This window comes from Schistocerca cancellata, chromosome 7, assembly GCF_023864275.1.
Source record: "Schistocerca cancellata isolate TAMUIC-IGC-003103 chromosome 7, iqSchCanc2.1, whole genome shotgun sequence".
Taxonomy (NCBI): Eukaryota; Metazoa; Arthropoda; class Insecta; order Orthoptera; family Acrididae; genus Schistocerca; species Schistocerca cancellata.
In genome coordinates, this window is record NC_064632.1 from 522,279,280 (window position 1) to 522,300,287 (window position 21,008).

Genomic DNA, 21,008 nt, shown 5'->3' on the forward strand with positions numbered 1-21,008 from the left:
ACCGTGGTAAACATCCATAAACGTTTGTGTGCAGAGTATGGCGAAGCTGCAGTTGACAGGAGTACAGTTGGGCGATGGGTAAAGAAAGTTACAGACTCAGGAAATGCAGAGCTCCACGACCAGCCACACTCGCGACGTCGTGTCGCAGCCACTGCCCCAGACATGCTGAATCTTGCTGATGCTATTATTCGTGCCGACCGACACATCAAAACTCAACAATTGGCTCTACAGCATTGTAAGTGCGTCTACAATGATCGAGACTCTCGGATATTTAAAGGCGTGCTCACGATGGGTTCCAAGAATGCCCACGGCGGACCACAAGATTCAAAGAAAGGCCATTTCATCTGAATTGTTGGAGCGTTTTGAGATCGGTGGAGAGATTCACTGCGCGGAACACACTTTGAAGACGACTAGAGCGCCAGTCATACAGTGAAAACATGGCTATGCCTACAGGGCAAGAGCTTTTACCAGCAGGGAATACATGCTCTTCCACAACGTTGGCGTACGGCCATAGAACGTGATGGTAACTATGTAGAAAAATAGGACATGTACAAGACATGTTGGTGTATAAAATTACCAAATAAGCAGCAAGCAGTCGCTAAAAAATAGCAGGTCAGAAACTGGAAGCAGTTAATTCCATAACTTATCTGGGAGTACGCATTAGGAGTGATTTAAAATGGAATGGTCATATGAAGTTGATCGTCGGTAAAGCAGATGACAGACTGAGATTCATTGGAAGAATCCTAAGGAAATGCAATCCGAAAACAAAGGATGTAGGTTACAGTACGCATGTTCGCCCACTGCTTGAATACTGTTCAGCAGTGTGGGATCCGTACCAGATAGGGTTGATAGAAGAGATAGATAAGAACCAAAGGAGAGCAGCGCGCTTCGATACAGGATCATTTAGCAATCGCGAAAGCGTTACGGAGATGATAGATAAACTCCAGTGGAAGACACTGCAGGAGAGACGCTCAGTAGCTCGGTACGGGCTTTTGTTGAAATTTCGAGAACATAGCTTCACCGAAGAGTCAAGCAGTATATTGCTCCCTGCTACGTATATCTCGCGGAGAGACCATGAGGATAAAATCAGAGAGATTAGAGCCCACACAGAAGCATACCGACAATCCTTCTTTCCACGAACAGTACGAGACTGGAATAGAAGGGAGAACCGATAGAGGTACTCATGGTACCCTCCGCCACACACCATCAGTTGGCTTGCGGAGTATGGATGTAGATGTAGATGTAGAAGATCATGTTTTCCTTTATTTACTTTTGCAAATCGATTTCAACTGATTAACAGACGTATGTTTAAGACAGTGTTATTTCTCAGGGAACATGCACGTTGAAAGCACCAATGATGGCTGTTAATCAGTTGAAATCGATTTGCAAAAATAAATAAAGGAAAACATGATTTTGCGACTGGTTGCTGCTTATTTGGTAATTTTATGGTTTACTGTCGCTGCACAACTTGGGAACCATATGGAACCCACCATTCAGATGTTGATGTATATTGTCACCAAATTCTGACTCTTAATAATAAAGATGTTCTGAGAAAAAAATGTGGGGCATTACTTATTGAATGACCCTCGTAATATTTGAGCAGGTTCGGTGTAAGTTGCTTCTCTGAGATTAAAAGGTTGGCATGAGAGAGGTTGATAACCCCAAAAAGGACCAAAAAAGGCAAAAAAACTTCCATTTATGCATGCTACGGGATGCTACAACTCTGCACCCACTGTGGTCCGATAGGCTGAACAGCTGAGGGCATCCTCCGGCATGGTACAGCTCTGTTAGGTTTTTTTTCTTTTTTTTATTTTATTTTTTTTATTTGTTGTTCATTTTGTTCTTATTTTGTTCTTGTGTATTTATTTGGAAACGAACGCAGGTCTCCTGTCCACTTTTTTAATCTTTTTCTATTTATATAGATATCAATGTGCGAACAGTCATAGTTAATCAAGCCTGGAAAACTGAAACAGAATGAAGACGCCATCGAAGATATGAAACATAAATAACATGAAAAGAAAGCTACCACGTCGTAGTGAGGCTTCCCAGCGACTGCGCCCACTGATAAGGATTGTTCAATATATGCTCGTTTGCGGTTCGTTCTGACCTCATCTGCCACTGCCGGGAACATTCCAGCTACACGGCGGGTTGTGAAAGGCACTCCATAGGTAGTTCGCGAAGCACTGTCGATATCTGGTATGCCCGGAAATAGCATGATGTCTTTCTTGCAAATAGAGCCAGAAGTCAAGGAAATTCTTGTGTCCGTCACGACAGAGGTAATGGACTGCATGTCCACGTATCCAGGTGACAGAGTTGGTTCGAGTCTTGGGGTAAAATGTCTCATCCGGAAACAATAACGTGCGTGCAGATATATGCTCCGGCCGAACTCGCAAGAGATAAGCCAGCATCTGCCGCACTAGGTGCCAAACCGCTTCCGCCTCTCCACAGCTGAGGCGGTGCTCGTCAGAATCTACTGTATTACAACCCACACAATTGGGAGATTCTGCCATGTGGATATTGTAGAGACGTTCTTGCGTCACCAGCTTCCCATTAACGACTACGTACCATTGGGAAACAACATCGGAATCAAGCATGGCGTCGTGTATAGTCTTCCACACCACGCGCGACCGTACGTCAGGATATTTTAGTTCGACCACATTAAGGGGGCGGCGTTGCAGCATGTCATAATAGAGGCGTCGAGTCGTGGCCATTTGTGGTGTCGTGAGGGCGACACTGCAATAACTTTGTTCTAAATAGAAACGTCCTATATAAAAGAGGGGTGCTGGGATGCCCTGTAGTGACACGGGCGCTCTTAGTGAAGCAGGTCGTAGCGCCGTCAGAAGCAGACTCGTGAGGCTCGTAGGACAACGGCGCAGCAGACATAATTGTGAGCTAACATAGAGGGCAATGGCCCTATCATGGACATTAACTAGGCCGAGACCACCTTTTTCCTTGGGGAGGGTAAGAGATACGTATCTGATCTTCAGTAACATACCAGCGGTGACGAAGTATCCCAGCGCTGCCATAATGCTACGAGCCAAGGGCTTCGGAATGGGTAGCGTTTGGGCGACATGCGGTATGCGGGACGCAAGGTATACATTGGCATTATACGCCCGCTGAACGATGTTGAGGGATCGCAAGCGCTGATTTGCAATTCCGGCCCTAATTTGGTTAAGAAGGCGTCGATAATTGAGCGTCGTCGCGCGTCGCATGTCGTTCATGAAATCTAAGCCCAAGCAGCGAACAGTATCACTGAAGCGTAATGGGGCAATGTGTTCCTGTGGTAGCCCATTAGGTTAGGTTAGGTTAGGTTAGTGTTGTTTAACGTCCCGTCGACAACGAGGTCATTGGAGCGCAAGCTCGGGTTAGGGAAGGATGGGGAAGGAAATCGGCCGTGCCCTTTCAAAGGAACCATCCCGGCATTTGCCCGAAACGATTTAGGGAAATCACGGAAAACCCAAACCAGGATGGCTGGAGACGGGATTGAACCGTCGTCCTTCCGAATGCGAGTCCAGTGTGCTAACCACTGCGCCACCTCGTTCGGTGGTACAGCTCTGCGCCCACGGTCTTCCAGAGAGGCTGCACAGTTTGAGGGCAAAAGAAACACGACAGTACAAGGACGCAGCGGGGACGACGTCACGTGTGCAGCGTGACTCTAGTCCCGTCTCGTCTACGCCGAGTCGGCGTGGCGCCGTGATTGATAGTAAGGCAGCAAGGGGTGGGCGGGGGTTGGGGGTGGGAGGTTCAGAGCGAGCGGCGGCGGCGAATATCGCGCCGAGCCGGCCGGCCCAGGAACAATGATTGATGAAAGATCATCCTTCGCTCGCAACAAAGCGCCACCAGTGGCGGCGCGCCGGGAAAAAATAGCGACAAGCAGGGGACGGGGGACGGCGGCGGGGCGCGCGCTGTTGCTAAGGCGGCGGCCGCTTCTTCTGGCGCGCCGTAATTAAACTAAAGCACCAAGTCATTATGTCGGGGACCGCGCTTCTTGTAAGACGCCGGCTGCCTTCCCTCCACACACACACACACGCGCACACACACACACACACACATCGCCGACTACAAAACTGTTTCATTTTTTTTCTTTCCCCTCTTGTTCCCTGCCGAAAGTTGAGGTCGCATCCTTGGACAAGACGGGTAAGCCACCGTGACATCCGAGCGGAGATTAGCCGCATCGAGCACCAACAGTGAGAACGATTTTTCGGTACCCGCCGCAGGTAAACAAAAACTCACGGTATTCGGCTTCTTTTACTATGTTGGCAGCGATACGTAGTCCGCATCAAATTACAGAAGAAGCTCCCTAGAGAAATTGACATTGTCCTGAGCGTCAGGACAGAGGCTTTCCTTGTTGCAGTGTCGGACATATAAGTCTCTTCCATTTAGAACTGTGGCCAAGTCGGCGATGGCCAGTAGACGCTCGAACCCCCATCGTAACTGACGATACGGTATCTCAACCACCACCGACATCACAGTGGTGCGTATGTTGCCTCCTCCTGCTACACAGCCAACGACCTATCGATCCCACTCAAAGAGATACTGGCACCTTTGCGAAAATTTCCGAGACACCAATATCCGCCGGTAATACGGTAGGCGAGACCCAAGTACTGTCAAACAATAATCGTCTATTTACGGAAATCTTTACGTTTGGCTGCTGGAGACGTGGCTGTCATAGTATTTAACGATCCTGACAGTCTACAATTTATATTAGCTTTTAGGACAGAAGTACAGTATCTACACTTATTTACTACATTTATTTATATTTTATTTTTTCTTGATTAGTTTTTTCGAATCCCAACCCCACTCTCGAACGCTCAGTCACGTGAAAGTTGCAAACAAATTTCAATACAAAGTGACAAAATAAAATTGGCCGGAAGATATTGAATGCACCTAAAGATAGGCAACCCAACTTACATCATCCGCATCAGGTAAGGATGATGTAAGGTGGGTTGGCTATCTTAAGGTGCATCAAAAATTTTCTGGGTTAGTTTAATTTTGCCCACTCTGTATTAATAAATAAAATAGAAACAACGTGTAAATGTAAAACTTCTATTTCCAAAACCAATATTGTTTCGAGTACTGGTGTAAAAATAAAATTCTCGTAAAGTTATGGACACGATCTTGAAATATACAGTCTATAAATATGTTGTAAATACAAGTCTCATCTACTAATGTCAGTCTGCAGTATTTACAAGCACTAAATATAAATTTCTTCAACATTATCGTCGTAAATGCCTCTGTGATGTACTGAAAACTTGCAGAATCGATCTTCAACTCTACAACGGAGTGTATAATGATATGAAACTTCCGAGAAGATTAAAACTGAGTTCCGGACCCGGTCTCGAAGTCGGAACCTTCGCCTTTCGTGAACAGTGTTCGTACTGACTGAACTATCCTGGCACGTCTACCAACTGCACCTCACAGCTTTGCTTCTGCCAGCACCAGGCAAGGTTCCGAGTTGAAACACCGGTCTGTCACACAGCTTCAATCTGCAAGGAAGCTTCATTCTGAAAATTACGTTGCAGGATTACCGGACAACCGGCGTTGTGTTAGTACAGAAATAGAGGGTATATTAGAGCTACATCCACTCCAGTGTGTTTGGAATGTGGCTTTGTACGCCCGACCGTCGCATCCCAAAACATGTTTCGTTCTCTAAACCAAGTAGGTGCCCGGCGCCAAGCTGGAGAGCAAAAGAAGAGGTTAATAGCATCTAAAATAACTTGAATCAGTTTAGAATCATCACAGACAACTGGAGCACATGCTCCCTTGATAGGCTAAACTGAAGAGAAACCATTTATCGATAAAGAGCGCTAGCCATAGAACAGACACGCTTTACGACATGGGGAAAGTGAGCAAGAAGAAAGCTCAGAACAGCTTTGAGGGTAAACAGCAGGTCATGAGCTCTTTCTCCCATCTATGATCGCGACCACTGCGGTGTTGTTCGCTCATGTTGTAGGTTTATCAAATGCCTAACTATTCATTCAGATAGATATTCGTCTGTGATCAAGTAATAACAACGACGTATGCTCATTCCCACGAGCGTAGTCGCCAACGGTCAGGAAACAACGGACCCTCGCGGTAGGGGATGAAGCCTAGCCGTGTTCCACAGTTGGGCAGCGGCCTACCTTGCAGGGGCGACTTGACGTCCCTCTCGGCGTGTTGCTGCTGCTGTTGCTGTTGCTGTTGCTGCTGTTGTTGCTGTTGGCGCGATTTTCTCTCTAACTCGAGCTCCTGTGCCAAAGACTCTGAAACAAGAGCAAAGGCCCAGATTAAAATCTTCACCTCGTCTTAAACGTGCAACAAATTCGGCACAACGGCCGTCAGCAGGAAAGCAGCGTTACATTTTGTACAAAAGAATGTAGAAAGTACCATTCATTGACTTTTATATTCTTATCATTATCATTTCACTATCATCAAGTGTTATCATGTCTAGAGATTAAATGTTATTAAGACATGAAACCTGATTATTGAGGTCAGCCAGTGATATCGCCTGCATTAAGTTTTACCTCCACGAAAATTTTGAGGTATAGGCAGCGAGATTATTTGTGTGTTAAAAAATTACGTATCAGTTTCATCAAAGTCGTCAAGCTCTTCCACAAGCCAATATCGACACACGGAAACAGAACTTTTTTTCTCCATGTTTAGTTCGTAGGTATTACCAATAAAGGCACTTATCTTTATGTTCTGGATTTGAAAGCCCGAAAGTGTGATAACAGTGGATGTTTAATTATCATTCGTTATCATCATCTAGGAGTTTATTTTTAAGTAGTTAAATAAAATAGGCATTCCTTAGCACTGATAAGGAATATCTAATTATTATCTCCATCAGCAACAGCAGCATCATCTTCAACCATTTTGGATTTATTGCCTCCTCTAGACTTATTCATTCATGTGACGGTAGTAAACCACTTTGGTATTGTAAGCAGTAACACATGCAAGATACTCAGCGTAAATACATATAAAGTTAGAGAATCACAAGGACGAAATTAGGAACACAGGTTATGAGAACGTATTTGGGATTAGGAAGGTCTACCAAGTCAAATGAAACGACACGCTGAGTGGCTGTGAAAACAGAGATTATGTGGACCCTTACAGTGGAACCATGTGTTTAACAGTAAATGAGATTGTTGGCAGAAAGAAATCAAAAGAAAAGAACGTATATGCGTAATAGTACGAAGTAGCTATTAGATAGAAGGTGAGAGTTTCAATCGAGCGATAATATAAATTTCATAAAATATTCTAAATTTTAAAAAACAAATTATTTTTAAATATCTGCGGTATTGTGTGAGAAGACACGATGAAAATTTAGTGCAAAAAAAAACAATATGAATAAAACAAAACAGTAACTTACGTTGATTAAATACTACATTTCATCAGTTAATATGCAAGAGTTGGCGGTAATTAGAGAGTAAATTTGGTTCCAAGATGTCTTTTTATGGATGTATTGTTTAAGACATGAATGAAAGATACAGCTAGTTATTAATGGAGGTAATAGCATTCTGTAAAATAATGTGAGATAAGGTGTACAAAATGATGAAATTTATGAAGAAAAGGCACCTGTAGGTGATCTTATTTCAAAGAGAAATGATCAGAATTTGAAGTAAAGTAGAGAAGAAGAACTGGTGTAATCATTTACAGAGTGTTTGCGAAATAAGAAAATTGCTTATAACTGGAAGAAGAAATGACCATCAGCGCCACTGTAAAACATTCGTCCCAAGTTCACTTTAGTCCCTTACGTTACACACAGTTCAGCTCCAGATGACAATGGTTAAATTTTAGATTTCAAGAAGAGAAAAAAATGCGTTAACGAAATTAGGGCACTTAAGTGACATATACTGACCTAACAGACAGAGATCAAAAACGTCGTCAGAAGATGGTGAGTATCAAACTTGTCGAAACATTGTGTCAAGATCACATCGTTGCAGCTACATCTACGTGATACTCTAAAATTCACTGTTAAGTGTTTTGCACAGAGTTCATAGTATCATTTTCACATTTCCCTGCCGTTCCACTGTCGAATATGACTCGGGAAGAATAAACACATAAATATTTCCATTCTAGCTCTGATTTCTCTCACTTGACGACTACGGTCCCTTCTCCATATGTGTTTTGGCATTCGGAGAGAAAGGTGGTGGTTTTAATTTTGTGAAAAGATCTCCCCGCAACGGTTAATGGCTTTACTTTAATTAATGCCACCGGAGTTCGCTTATCGTAGCCTTGACACTGTGTCCCCTAACACACGGCTGATAAACTCAGAAGATCTGATCCGAGAAAGCTAGCGCTCTCACCGAACCGCAGAAGCTCTTGAGGAAGCGAACTGGGGTTCAGGAAGGCACCAGTACCCTGCTGCGAGGTTCAACGTACCGTCGCCGGCGGGCAGCCCCCTAGAAGGCGGCCCCTCGGACGAGCGACGCCCCCGCGGCGTGGCGACGCCTCGGCGTCGGTGCCTGGCGCAGTCGGCAGCCGCAGTCGGGAGAAGGGAGTCGGTTTATATGCTAAACCGGTTGTCGCCGGCGCTGCGCGGTGCCTTTTGTTATTGTGTTAGTGCGGGGCGCGATAATTGCTTTACGCAGTCGCACCTTTGTTCGCGCCCAGGCGACGCCGCTTTGCGCCGTTTAGAGGCGCGGGACGGGCCGGCGAAGCGGCCGGGATTACGTCTGCTCGGAGAGAACGCAAAGTGGGTTTGCCGCGCGCCTAATATTCCTTCCTCGGTGACACCCGGCCCGGCCTCCGGCAGTAGACCTCCCTTCATCTCATTTCACACCGACAATAATCTGAATGTTAAAGGACTTATCCCGGGACCACCGCTAGGAAAGTGGAATTATTTTCCGCCCGCGCTTTGTGGCCCTTGTTCTTGCGCGGCCAGGGGTGTACAGAGGGGCGCTGCGGCCGCAGATGCTGCCTGCGGGAGGGGCGCCAAGAACTTCTACAACAGTTGCCCAGAACGCTGATTGAACAGTAGGTGAATGGTAGTATTAAAATCTGCCACTGACTGAAACCTCTCCAAGGTAGGCGGAATATGAGTGGCACAGAACGTATTTAATGCACCTTGAGGTAGGCAACCCATCTTACAACAAACGCACCCAGGGTAGATGTTGCCTATCTTAAGGCGCATGAAATATTTCCCAGGTCAGTTTCATTTTGCCCACCGTCGCAAAGGAGTTTTATTATTCTTCTGCTGTCCTCACCAACAAGAAAAGAAAAGGGAGGAAGACACTAATCGTCTAACAACATGGATCTACGTCAACTGCAGTTTTCCGAAAACCACACTATAGTGTACGATGGTGAGTACTTAATGTACCAGTGGTTTTTTCCGTGTCTATATGCAGTCGCAAACGTTCCCACTTCTTTTTAAAGTTGTCTGTCTATCCACCGGTCTGATGCTCTGTTCCATATTTCCCCATCTTCAGTTAATAATATTCGCCATTATTTATCTACTACACCAACCGCCCTCTATAACATGTGGTGTCAGATTCTGCTACTTATCCCTACTATTGCTGCTTCTGGCTGCCGTAACATATGATCTGCTGACCTCACCGTTAGCAAGGGCTTTTGACAGACTTCTCCTTCTTCTTCTTTTTTTTTTTTTGTTCGTATGTCTTCCTTTCATACGTTTTGCGTGCGTGTGTGTGTGTGTGTACTACATGGACTTAAAAGGAGTTCTATAAATTGTTCTTCAGAACGAACGTATAATTATTGTCTAATATGTAAATTATTCATATCTGCTGTGAGAGAATGCGACAAGCAGATACGGATGCCAGGCGACTGTTTTGGATTGATTATGGCTACCCGAATATGAGCGTATGGTCAAATAGGTAATTGCTTCATAAATTAGATATGACTGTGACTCTGAATGAATCTTATATACAGTACAGCGACTGAGTGGAGCACTAGATGTCCTTAGGAAACAAAAACGTGTTGTCATATTAAGTACTGTCTGTTCTGAATGTACATCACAGATCCCTCTAACATAGCGCTAAGGCTAGCATTCTGTAGCATTACTTGTAATACACTGAAAAGCGTTGAGGAGCCTGTATCTCGCCTTTTGAAAGATTGATTTTTGACACATTCAGTGTCTTTTATACCCAAAAATATTGCCCGCATCTCGTGGTCGTGCGGTAGCGTTCTCGCTTCCCACGCCCGGGTTCCCGGGTTCGATTCCCGGGGTCAGGGATTTTCTCTACCTCGTGATGGCTGGGTGTTGTGTGATGCCCTTAGGTTAGTTAGGTTTAAGTAGTTCTAAGTTCTAGGGGACTGATAACCATAGATGTTAAGTCCCATAGTGCTCAGAGCCATTTTTTAACCCAAAAATATTTTTGATATTTCTTCTGTCTATTTTGTATGCATCAACGGGAAATTCTTTTAGTGTCGTGTAGTCAACTACGTACACACCATAACGTTAGGTAAGCTGCACTATTACTGGACCTTGGCAGGATTGAAATCGCACCGTGTGTGCATCCTACAGCTGTCTCATGACATTACTGCCAGCAGATCTTTACGCACGAAAACATCAATAACCAGTGGACAGGTCTGCAGTGGTAAACTCTGGTACATACTACATTAAGAATAACAATAGTAACATGTAGAGCAGTGACTTCTGAAGTTTTCCTAGCATGACGTATGAAATCTCTACAGCCAGTTCTCTATCCCAGCTTACGATTCTGTCATTCAGGACAATATTTCGACGAATTTCTTCTGGAAGAGCATCACGGACTTGAAATATTTTAAGATAAACTTCGACCCACCGGGCTGTATTTCAGAACTGTTCTTGATTAAGCACTACTAGTTTCGAGCGTGGCACATTATCAAGTGCACCTACTGGAAAAAGATAAAGGGTGACAAATGGGGCGCTGTAGCGTGGGGATGGTGGCCTGCTTGAGTCTCGAGAGCTTAACAATTTATACGTAAATTCGTTGGGTACATGGAAGGAACTACAAGAACAAATATGATGGAGCAGGGGAACACATCTAATTACGGGAAGAAAGACGATTGGAGAAGCGGGCAGAGATCGAAATGGCAGAGCAAAATAGCGACTTTGGATTATACAGAACGGACTACTCTTGTAATATCTGTGGCGGCCAGAGATCAAACTATCAGAGCGAGATGGCCACCGGCTCGAGCGTCGTCCAGTGGAGACTTCCAAAATTCGCAGTGATGGTCCTGAATGCCTGTAGATCTCCTTTCCTCTCGGGCGCTAGTCACATGGTATTTGGCTGTCTACTGCATTCCCACTCATGCCATCTCCATTCCTAACTCGATCAGTACATCCGAACCTCAAAGTTACCAAAAACATTTCAGTCTAGTGCACTGTCTGCGTTGTGCACCATGCAGAACTGTCCTCCACAGTTTTCTAGCGAACGTTTGTCTGGTCTCAAGATTTATATTTTTGGAAATTAGCAGCTGTTTCTTTTTATATGCAGCAGGTGTTTAGCGCAGAGGCATGTAGCTTCAGTTGTAGAGGAGTTCCGCCTTGTGCAAGACACCTTTGCAGTTTTGCTTCGACCCAGACCTGCAATACTCACAAGCTCATTATGGAGCTTCAGACTAAAGAAGTAAGTAGCTGAGGCCGCCGACTTCTGCCAGCGTCGGCCGCGTCGCGGGCCACAAACGTCGCAGTCGTTGGACACCCTCTGGGTGTTCCGTGCTGTGCTGTGCTTTGCACGCTGCGGCGCGGTTCTGGCTCCGGGCCCCTCGCTAAATCCTCACCGCTAACTACAAAGATATTATACTCGGCGTCTCGGCGCCCTCAGACGACTAAAATACATTTTCATCTCAATGCTCGTAATCCCGGGGCGAGCGGGCGCGCCGGCGAGTTTATTCAATTTCATGCTCCGCTTGTTGCATATTACAATTTAAACATTTTCTTCCTCTGCCGAGAGCGCCTTCCCTCTCGTGCCTTCCTTTCTTACTTCCTTTAACGTCAAAATGACTTCTTTCAGGAGGAGATAAAGGTGTCTTCCTATCAAAATGGTAAACGCCTGGGGGTGAGCAATCTCTAACTCTCGCTCGCGCCCGTTTGCGCGCGTAGTCAGCACTTCTTCCCGTCGCAGTCACATAGCGGGGAACCCCACAAATCATGACTCTGCTGCAGAGACTTTCAAGTACATTCTTTGTACTAATTCTTCATTCTTTTCCTTTTTGGCGCCAACCCTTCCTCATTCCATCATAGTATTCCATCATAGTATTCTTTCTATTGGCTTACCTTTACAAATAGTTCTGTTCGCCGTCTTACACTTCGATTTCGTTTTTGGGTCCTATTTTCAAACTTACGACCAGTTCCTCCTCAACCCTTATACGTAGGGAAGTGCGCGAGTGCGTGCGTTCGTATATATATATATGTGTGTGTGTGTGTGTGTGTGTGTGTGTGTGTGTGTGTTTTCGTGTTGGAGAGCTGAAGATGCTTTCGTCCTCTTCTTCCCCAATGACAACTTTTTTTACGCTACTTTTACATTCATTTTATTTCATTTTTTAAATGCTCATGCATCCAAATTGCTGACAAGAATAATATACAAGAACACGTAGAAAAAAACTGAAGATCTGTTAGATGAGGATGAGTTTGGCTTTAGCAAAGGTAAAGGCACCAGAGAGGCAGTTCTGAAGTTGCGGTTGATAATGAAAGCAAGACTGAGGAAAAATAAAGACACGTTCGAAGGATTTGTCGACCTTGAAAAAGCGCTCGACAACGTCAAAGGGTGCAAGGTGCTCGAAATTCTGAGAAAAATGTGCTGAGATACAGGGAAAAGCTAGTAATATACTACACACACAAAAGCCAAGGGTAAACAATAAGAGTGGAAGATCAAGAATGAAGTGCTCGGAATAAAACAGGCGTAACACTGGGATGCAGTCTTTCGCCCCTACTATTCAATCTACACATCGAAGAAGCAATGAGGGAAATAAACGAAAGGTTCAAGAGTGGATTTAAAATTCAGGGTAAAAGGATACCCGTGATAAGACTCGCTGATGGCATTGCTATCCACAGTGAAAGTGAGGAAGAATTACATGATCTGCTGAATTGAATTAACAGTCTAATGAGCACAGAATATGCACTGAGAGTAAATCGAAGAAATATCAAAGTAATGAGAAGTATCAGGAGCGAGGACACCGAGAAAATTAACTTGAGGATTGGTGATAATGAAGTACATGAAGTACACGAATTCTGCTACCTAGGTAGCAAAATAATGCGTAGCGTAAGATGCAAGGAGGTCATAAAAAGCACACTAGGACTGCCAAAAAGGGCATTCCCGACCAAGAGAAGCAGACTAGTATCAAATATAGGCGTTAATTTGAGGAAGAAATTTCTGATTATGTACGTTTGGAACACAGCACTGTATGGTAGTGAGAGGTGAAAACCGGAACAGGTAAGAATGGAGGCATCTGAGGAGTGGTGCTACAGAAGAATGTTGAATATTAGGTGGAGTGATAAGGTAAGGTAAGGAATGAGGAAGTTCTCCACAGAACCGGCGAGGAAAGGAACAAATGGGAAAGGGACAGGATGATAACAAATCTGTTAAGAGATCAGGAATAACGTCCATGATACCAGAGAATGCTGTAGAGAGTAAAAACAGTAGAGGGAGACATAGATTGGAATCACCATCATGAAAACACTCCACCTTTCATGGTTGAAAGTTGGTGATGCATCAGACACTCCTGTTAACAGTCTATCTCTATTTTTGCCAGTCTTTTACATCTCGAAGTAGGTGGCCCCACGTTTGGTGTGTCTTCTCTTTTATCTGGTCTATCTATTGTCTCGGTGATCTTCCCTGCAATCTTTTTCCTTCGATTTTGGCTTGGATGATTATCTTTTCCAAGTTCTCCTCCTGTCGTTGAATTATGTGACCAAAGAACTGCAGGACTCGCGACGAACAAATACTGGACAACATCTTCTCCAACCTGAGTTCCTGAAGGACTGATTTGTTGATCCGTTTGTTCGTCCACGATATTGTCAGCAACCTCCTATACGTTGACATCTCAAATTCATCAATTCCTTTGCGGTCCCCTTCAATTATTGACCGGGTTTCAGCGCCGTAAAAAAAAACTGGAAAGACCAAATATTTCACTTTAGTATGTCTGGTTAGTGGTCGGTCTTTCCGAAGCATTTTGAGCTTCGATGCAGCTTCCCTACTCGGAACGATCCTACGTCGTATTTCTTGTGTAGAGCCACCCTCTTTCTGAACCAATAAGCCCAGATAGACAAAGTGATCCATTTCGTCATACCCTGATAGTACATCAGTAGCTGGTAGTGACTCACCTCTGTCAGAAATCATAATCTTAGTCCTTTTCTTATAAACTGACAATCAAAGTTTCTCGCTTGCTCTTAACCCTATCCGGTAGGTCCTACATTTCCACTTGTGATTCTGCGCACAGTGTGGTGTCATCAGCAAATCTGATTCTTCGTCCTCCAATTCGGATCCCACCATTCCAGCCCTGAAAACTTTTCCTCACAACATATTCTCTATAGATCTTAAATAGAACTCCTGTCTAACTCCTTTACACGGTTAAAAAGGCACTTGAAATAGTTTTATCTAGTCTGATTATTGCCTTTCTATCAGACTACAGGTTTCTGATAAGCGTAATAAGATGATCAGGGACGCCCATTTATAATAGTACACTCCACAGCTCTTTCCAACAAACACAATCGAAAGCCTTGCTATAATCTCAGAAATAAAAAACTAATGGGGTACCAAGTTGCCTATATTTTTCAGTTAGCCGTCTGACACTGAGAATCTGCTACCGTCTTGCTCTGGTGGCATTTCTTTATCTAAGTAGGTACTCAGGCGTTCTTGGACGACATTTACACTAAGGGCCATTAAAACTGCTACACCAAGAAGAAATACAGCTTCACCACGATTCCACAGTTCATCAAGAGTAGTGACTGGCGTATTGTGCGAGCCAGTTGCTCGGCCACCATTGACCAGACGTTTTCAATTGGTGAGAGATCTGGAGAATGTGCTGGCCAGGGCAGCAGTCGAACATTTTCTGTATCGAGAAAGGCCCGTACAGGACCTGCAACATGCGGTCGTGCATTATCCTGCTGAAATGAAGGGTTTCGCAGGGATCGAATGAAGGGCAGAGCCACGGTCGTAACACATCTGAAATGTAACGTCCACTGTTCAAAGTGCCGTCAATGCGGACAAGAGGTGACCGAGACGTATAACCAATGGCACTCCATACCATCACGCCGGGTGATACGCCAATATGGCGATGACGAATACACGCTTCCACTGTGCGTTCACCGCAATGTCGCCAAACACGGATGCGACCATCATGATACTGTAAACAGAACCTGGATTCATCCGAAAAAATGACGTTTTGTCATTCGTGCACCCAGGTCCGTCGTTGAGTACACCATCGCAGGCACTCCTGTCTGTGATGTAGCGTCAAGGGTAAGCGCAGCCATGGTCTCCGAGCTGATATTCCGTGCTGCTGCAAACGTCGTCGGACTGTCGGTGCAGATGGTTGTTGTCTTGCAAACGTCCCCATCTGTTGACTCAGTGATCGAGACGTGGCTGCACGATCCGTTACAGCCATGCGGGTAAGATGCCTGTCATCTCGACTACTAGTGATACGAGGCCATTGCGATCCAGCACGGCGTTCCGTATTACCCTCCTGAACCCACCGATTCCATATTCTGCTAACAGTTATTGGATCTTGACCAACGCGAGCAGCAATATCGCGATACGATAAACCGCAATCGCGATAGGCTCCAATCCGACCTTTATCAAAGTCGGAAACGTGATGGTACGCATTTTTCCTCCTTACAGGAGGCATCACAACAACGTTTCACCAGACAAAGTCAGTCAACTGTCGTTTGTGTATGAGACATCAGTTGGAAACTTTCCTCGCGTCAGCACGTTGTAGGTGTCGCCACCGGCGCCAACCTAGTGTGAATGCTCTGAAAAGCTAATCATTCGCATATCACAACATCTTCTTCCTGCCGGTTAAACTTCGCGTCTGTAGCGCGTCATCTTCGTGGTGTGGCAATTTTAATGGCCAGTAGTGTACAATACATCCAGCAAATAAATGAGGACGTAGAACTGCTACTCAGATGATAAGTTTGCCACAGGAGAGGAATGCGTGACGGGCCGCATCGAACTAATCAGAAGAGAGATGGCCCAAAATAGAAAAAACGTCAGCACTGCCGCGTAAGTACCTCCTTGGATCATGGGCACATTGCTGTAAATGGAACTTCTCCAGACGCTCTTTAACTGTCAAATTCTGATACGAATCCGTTTCCTCGACCACTATCTCTGACACTGTGACGAGTGCAGGCTCCGATCCACGCCAGTCTCCACAGCTCCCCGTTCGTCCTACGACACCGGCGACCAGAAGCAGCTTCTGTTGTCGCGGCAACGGCCGCGGACCCAAAGTGTGCGCCGTGGCCTATTTCGGCGCCCCAGCGCCGCGACGCCGCCACGGTTATGGGTGCAAGCTAACCCAATAAGCCGTAATCACTCGCCGCCTGCGCTACGTTATCATCACCGTCGGCGATTACCGCCACGCCGGCGATAATCACACTTATCATTAGCTCGCGGAGCAGCCTCGCTCCTCCCGCCTCCTGGCTCCTGGCTCAATTAAAATGCGCCGGGACCCAGCCACCGCGCCGCCGACACCACCCCCTGCGGCGCCACTAATGCTTTCAGAATCCTAACACTACACTGACGACAGCGACATGCACATGTACATCACCGTAGTATCGCGTACACGAAGTACAAAAGGGCAGTGCATTGGCGGGGCTGTCATTTGTGCTGAGGTGATTAACCCTTTATTTGGCAAATGGTGAAAATAAAAACAAAACAAAAATTTCAGTGCTTATATTTAATTAATATGCTTAAAGAAATACAAGTCAGTCAGTGTTAGAAATTTTTGACAAAAATTATGAAAATTATGAAATGTTGCTTACAGGCAACATTGCCATCAGTAGACCACATTTATACATATTATAGAAAAAAAGTGTTTGCCAATAACCTCAAGCAAAAGGTTTCCTGTAAGTGAATAATTTAATTTATAAACACATTTATGCATTCCTGCTGTGTATTAGAACTGTTTCATTTTCCCTTCTAGTTCTTCTTGCAATGGAATTTTTAGAAACAGTTCCTCTTTGTAACGAAGCACAATACTACAGTGCATTTTGAACACATGACTGTAGAAAATCCAGATGGACAATAACGACAACGACCTTTGGGACCGTATATAGGCCAATGCTCCATATTATCAAATCGGACATCTTGTGTAACACTCGGAGCTGTTGGCTTCCTCCTCTACTTTTGTGGTGGTGTTAAGTCCATTGAGGGCCTTCCTACTTTCCTTCTTTCCTTTTCCCTGAAAACGTCAAACCATTAGCAATGTCTGCCCTGAATGACGTCAGTGAGGTCTTCTTGTCCAGAGATTCTCTTCGAAATACCAGCCAGGCATTTGCAGCACTCAGATAAAATAGCCAACAAACAATAACTCAAAGGGAATATGTAGTATGAAAGTTACTTGGGCAAAAGCAGGGGACATAAAAAAATTGTGGGTTCAACGAACCCCCCCCCCCCCCCCCACTTAGGCGTCCTAGGGTTAACAGTCTCTGAACCCGGAATGGAAGTTGGAGCTGGACGTATGGACCAATCCATTTCGGAAATCGTTCAATATTCCTAGGACCACAGTGTCAAGAGTGCGGTGAGAATACCAAATTTCAGGGACTGCCTCTCACAGTGGACAACGCAGTAGCCGACGGCCTTCACATAACGACCGAGAGCAGCGGTGTTTGTTTAGAGCTGTCAATGCTAACAGACTAGCAACACTGCTTGGGATACACGCAGAAATCAAAGTCGAACTTACGACGAACGTATCCGTTTGGAAAGTGAGGCGAAATCTGGCGTTAGTGGGTTATGGCAGCAAACGGCCGGCACTAGGCCTTTTGACCGTATCGGTTGGACACTGGAGGACTGGAAAACTGTGGTCTGGTCAAGTGAGTCACGATTTCAATTGGTGAGAGCTGATGGTAGGGTTGGAGTGTGGCGCAGACCCTACGAAGCTAAGGACGCAAGTTGTGAACAAGGCACTGTTCAAGCCAGTGGTGGCTGCATAATTATGTGAGCTGTGTTTACATGGAATTTACTGGGTCCTCTGGTTTCAGCTGAACGGATCGTTGACAGGAAACGGTTATATTCGGCTAGCTGGAGACCATCTGTAGAAATTCATGGACTTCATGTTCCCAAACAACGATGGAATTTTTATTAATGACAATGCGGCGCCATGCCACAATTGTTCGCAATTGGTTTTGAGAACGTTCTGGGAAATTCGTGCGAGTGATTTGGTCATCCAGATCGCCTGACGTGAATCTCATCCGACATTAGGGGGCATAATCGAGAGGTCAGTTCGTGCAGCGGCAAATCTTTCACAATTATGGACGGCTATAGAGGCAGCATGGCTCAATATTTCTGCACGAGACTTCCAACGGCTTGTCGAGTCCATGCCACGGCGAGTTTCTGGACTACGCTTGCGCAAAAGTTGGTCTGACGCGATACTGGGAGGTATCCCATTACTTCTGTGGCCTCGGTGTAGTCTCCTCTACCCGGAAACGTCAGTAAGAATGTTGTAGTACACATCTCGACAAAGCTGAGAGAAGTAACAAATTTATGTCACCTCCGTTTCGTTGTTAAGTTCTGTTTTGCCACCGATGCAGTCGTGCCTCAATCACAATCCAACAACACAATTTTTTTTTCTTTGTTATTTTATGCTCCTCGTCCTATATGGGTGTGAGGGTGGGCTGTCAGTGGTACAACATTCTGCTCTTCAGCCATCAATATCTACATGAAAACCCCGCGATCGGCAGAGGATTCGCAGAACCATTTTCAGACTATTTCTCAACGGTTCCACTTTCGGAGAGCACACGGGAAAACAGAGCATCTGAATCTTTTCGTGTAAGCTAAAATTTATCTTTTTTTATTAAGATGTTCATTGCGCCCTATGTAGGAAGGAGTCAACAAAATATTTTCGCTTTCTGAAGTGAAAGTTGGTGCTTGCAAAGTAATATGATTTTAAAGGATCAACAAGAACGACACAAAAATGATTAAAAATGTGAAAAGCTTAGAGATATATTTCAAATTTCTGAAGGATGAATTTAGTTGGCGTTTAAGTAAACTATTAAAACTGTCGAATTCCTTTGTTTTGCGAATTAAAATCGAAGGACTAAATGAAAATAAAAAAAAAATATATTTAAAACACATTGCAGGAATGGTGACGTTCTTCTAAAAACGGAACTGCTCTTTCATTAAGAATCTGAAAGACACGCACTCATAAAAAAAAGTTTTCAGGATGGGAGGATGTGTTTTATAGAGCTGAAGGGTGTGGATAAAAGATATCGGTGCCCGTTAAATAGTAACTATCGAACTGAAGGTGGGTGTTGGGATGGAAAGTGGCAAGACAGAAAGTGAGTAGGTGGCTACTGGACGGAAAAGGCCGTAGTGTAAAGAAAGAAACAACAGTGAAAAATGAAGAGGGAAGCAGAAAAGAGGAGTCCTTATGTGTAGTGGGATAGGTGCGGAGGAATTATAGTTGTTAGGATGAATAAATATCAGGGTGGATTTCCTTGTCCAGGAGAGGTAGTCAGTTGAAGTTTCGTTGGGATACGATATGGTGTCTATGGAGTTATAGAGGTGGGGAGATGTATTGGTAAGGGCAAGTCAGCATACCAGAATCAGTGATCGGTGATCAGAGGGAAAACAGGAATTATTGGAATCTAGTTTGAGGGTAGTTTAGAATGTACGGAGGTGTTCAGTGTGGATGAAAAGGGGTGGAAATTTGATGAGATCGTAGAGGTTCAGCATTGGAGGAACGTAAGCGGATGCGGGAAGTGAGGCGGGAGATTTGGAGGGACTGGTAAAAGTTGAGTGGAACGGATATTCATGCAACATCTGCGTAGGAGAGATTGGGTTGGATAAAGTTTTGCATGGGTGGTGGATAGTGGAGTGGCGAAATTCTCAACATATTATAGGTCGCGTTTGTCTATGACAGTTCCCTGTGTCTACGTGTTCATGTCACTAGGCGGTGGCGGATCAAACGGGGACTCGTTTCATGCTGCGGAGGAACATAGAGTTACCTGTAGCTCAGTAATGAATGGAAAGAGAAGTAAAACTGTGGCGCGTACGTGCAGAGATTGGTGGCATTAGCAAAGTACACAGAACACAAACAAGTACGTGATTATAGTTCCGTCGTCAAAACCATAAAAACGCTAAGTAATTTACAGAAAAAGAGGAAAGGAAACCTACAGGCACCCACACAAATCACGCAGTGAAGTCCAAGTAGAGACGCAGTACTCACCAAAAGGCCAGACAAGGGAACTGAGCAAATAGGTCAGATTCTTGACACCAGAACAGAAGAACTGACGGCACGGCATCAGAACGAATGGGAAAGTTACGGAAGTACTGCAAGGAAAACACTTCGGGGAGTCGTATTACAGATAGGACGGCGCAGCCGAGTGGTACAGATGCGTATAGACGGAAGGCCACCCACACACCGTCGGAGAATGGAGGTGTGGTGTCACCGCCAGACACCACACTTGCTTGGTGGTAGCTTAAATCGGCCGCGGTCCATTAGTACGTGTCGGACCCGCGTGTCGCCACTGTCAGTACTTGCAGACCTAGCGCCACCACATGGCAGGTCTAGAGAGGCGGACTAGCACTCGCCCCAGTTGTACGACGACTTTGCTAGCGACTACACTGCCGAAGCCTTACTCTCATTTGCCGAGAGACAGTTAGAATAGCCTTCAGCTAAGTCCATGGCTACGACCTAGCAAGGCGCCATTAGCCTTACAGTGATTGTAATTAACCGTATCTGGAGATACTCATTTGTATCGTCAATAGCGATGTACCACAAGGATGAATTAAAGTTAAGTATTCAAGGAGCTGCATATTTTTCTCTATAGCATTCATCAAGTCTCCTGTTCCAGAACTCACGCCAGCCGGCGTGTGTGTACGCGTGCCTATCGGTAACCTCACCCTGTGTCTAGACTCTTGTCTAGACACAAC

General features: G+C 45.1%; 1 protein-coding gene across 1 annotated transcript in view; it reads right to left on the bottom strand.

Annotated features, from left to right (window-relative positions):
* Window positions 1-21,008, bottom strand: part of LOC126092875 (dachshund homolog 2) — a 982,096-nt gene that overhangs the window by 4,935 nt on the left and 956,153 nt on the right. Inside the window, exon 13 of the mRNA XM_049908606.1 lies at window positions 6,123-6,242. Coding sequence (XP_049764563.1) covers window positions 6,123-6,242 — 120 coding nt within the window. The remainder of the gene's footprint in view (window positions 1-6,122; window positions 6,243-21,008) is intronic.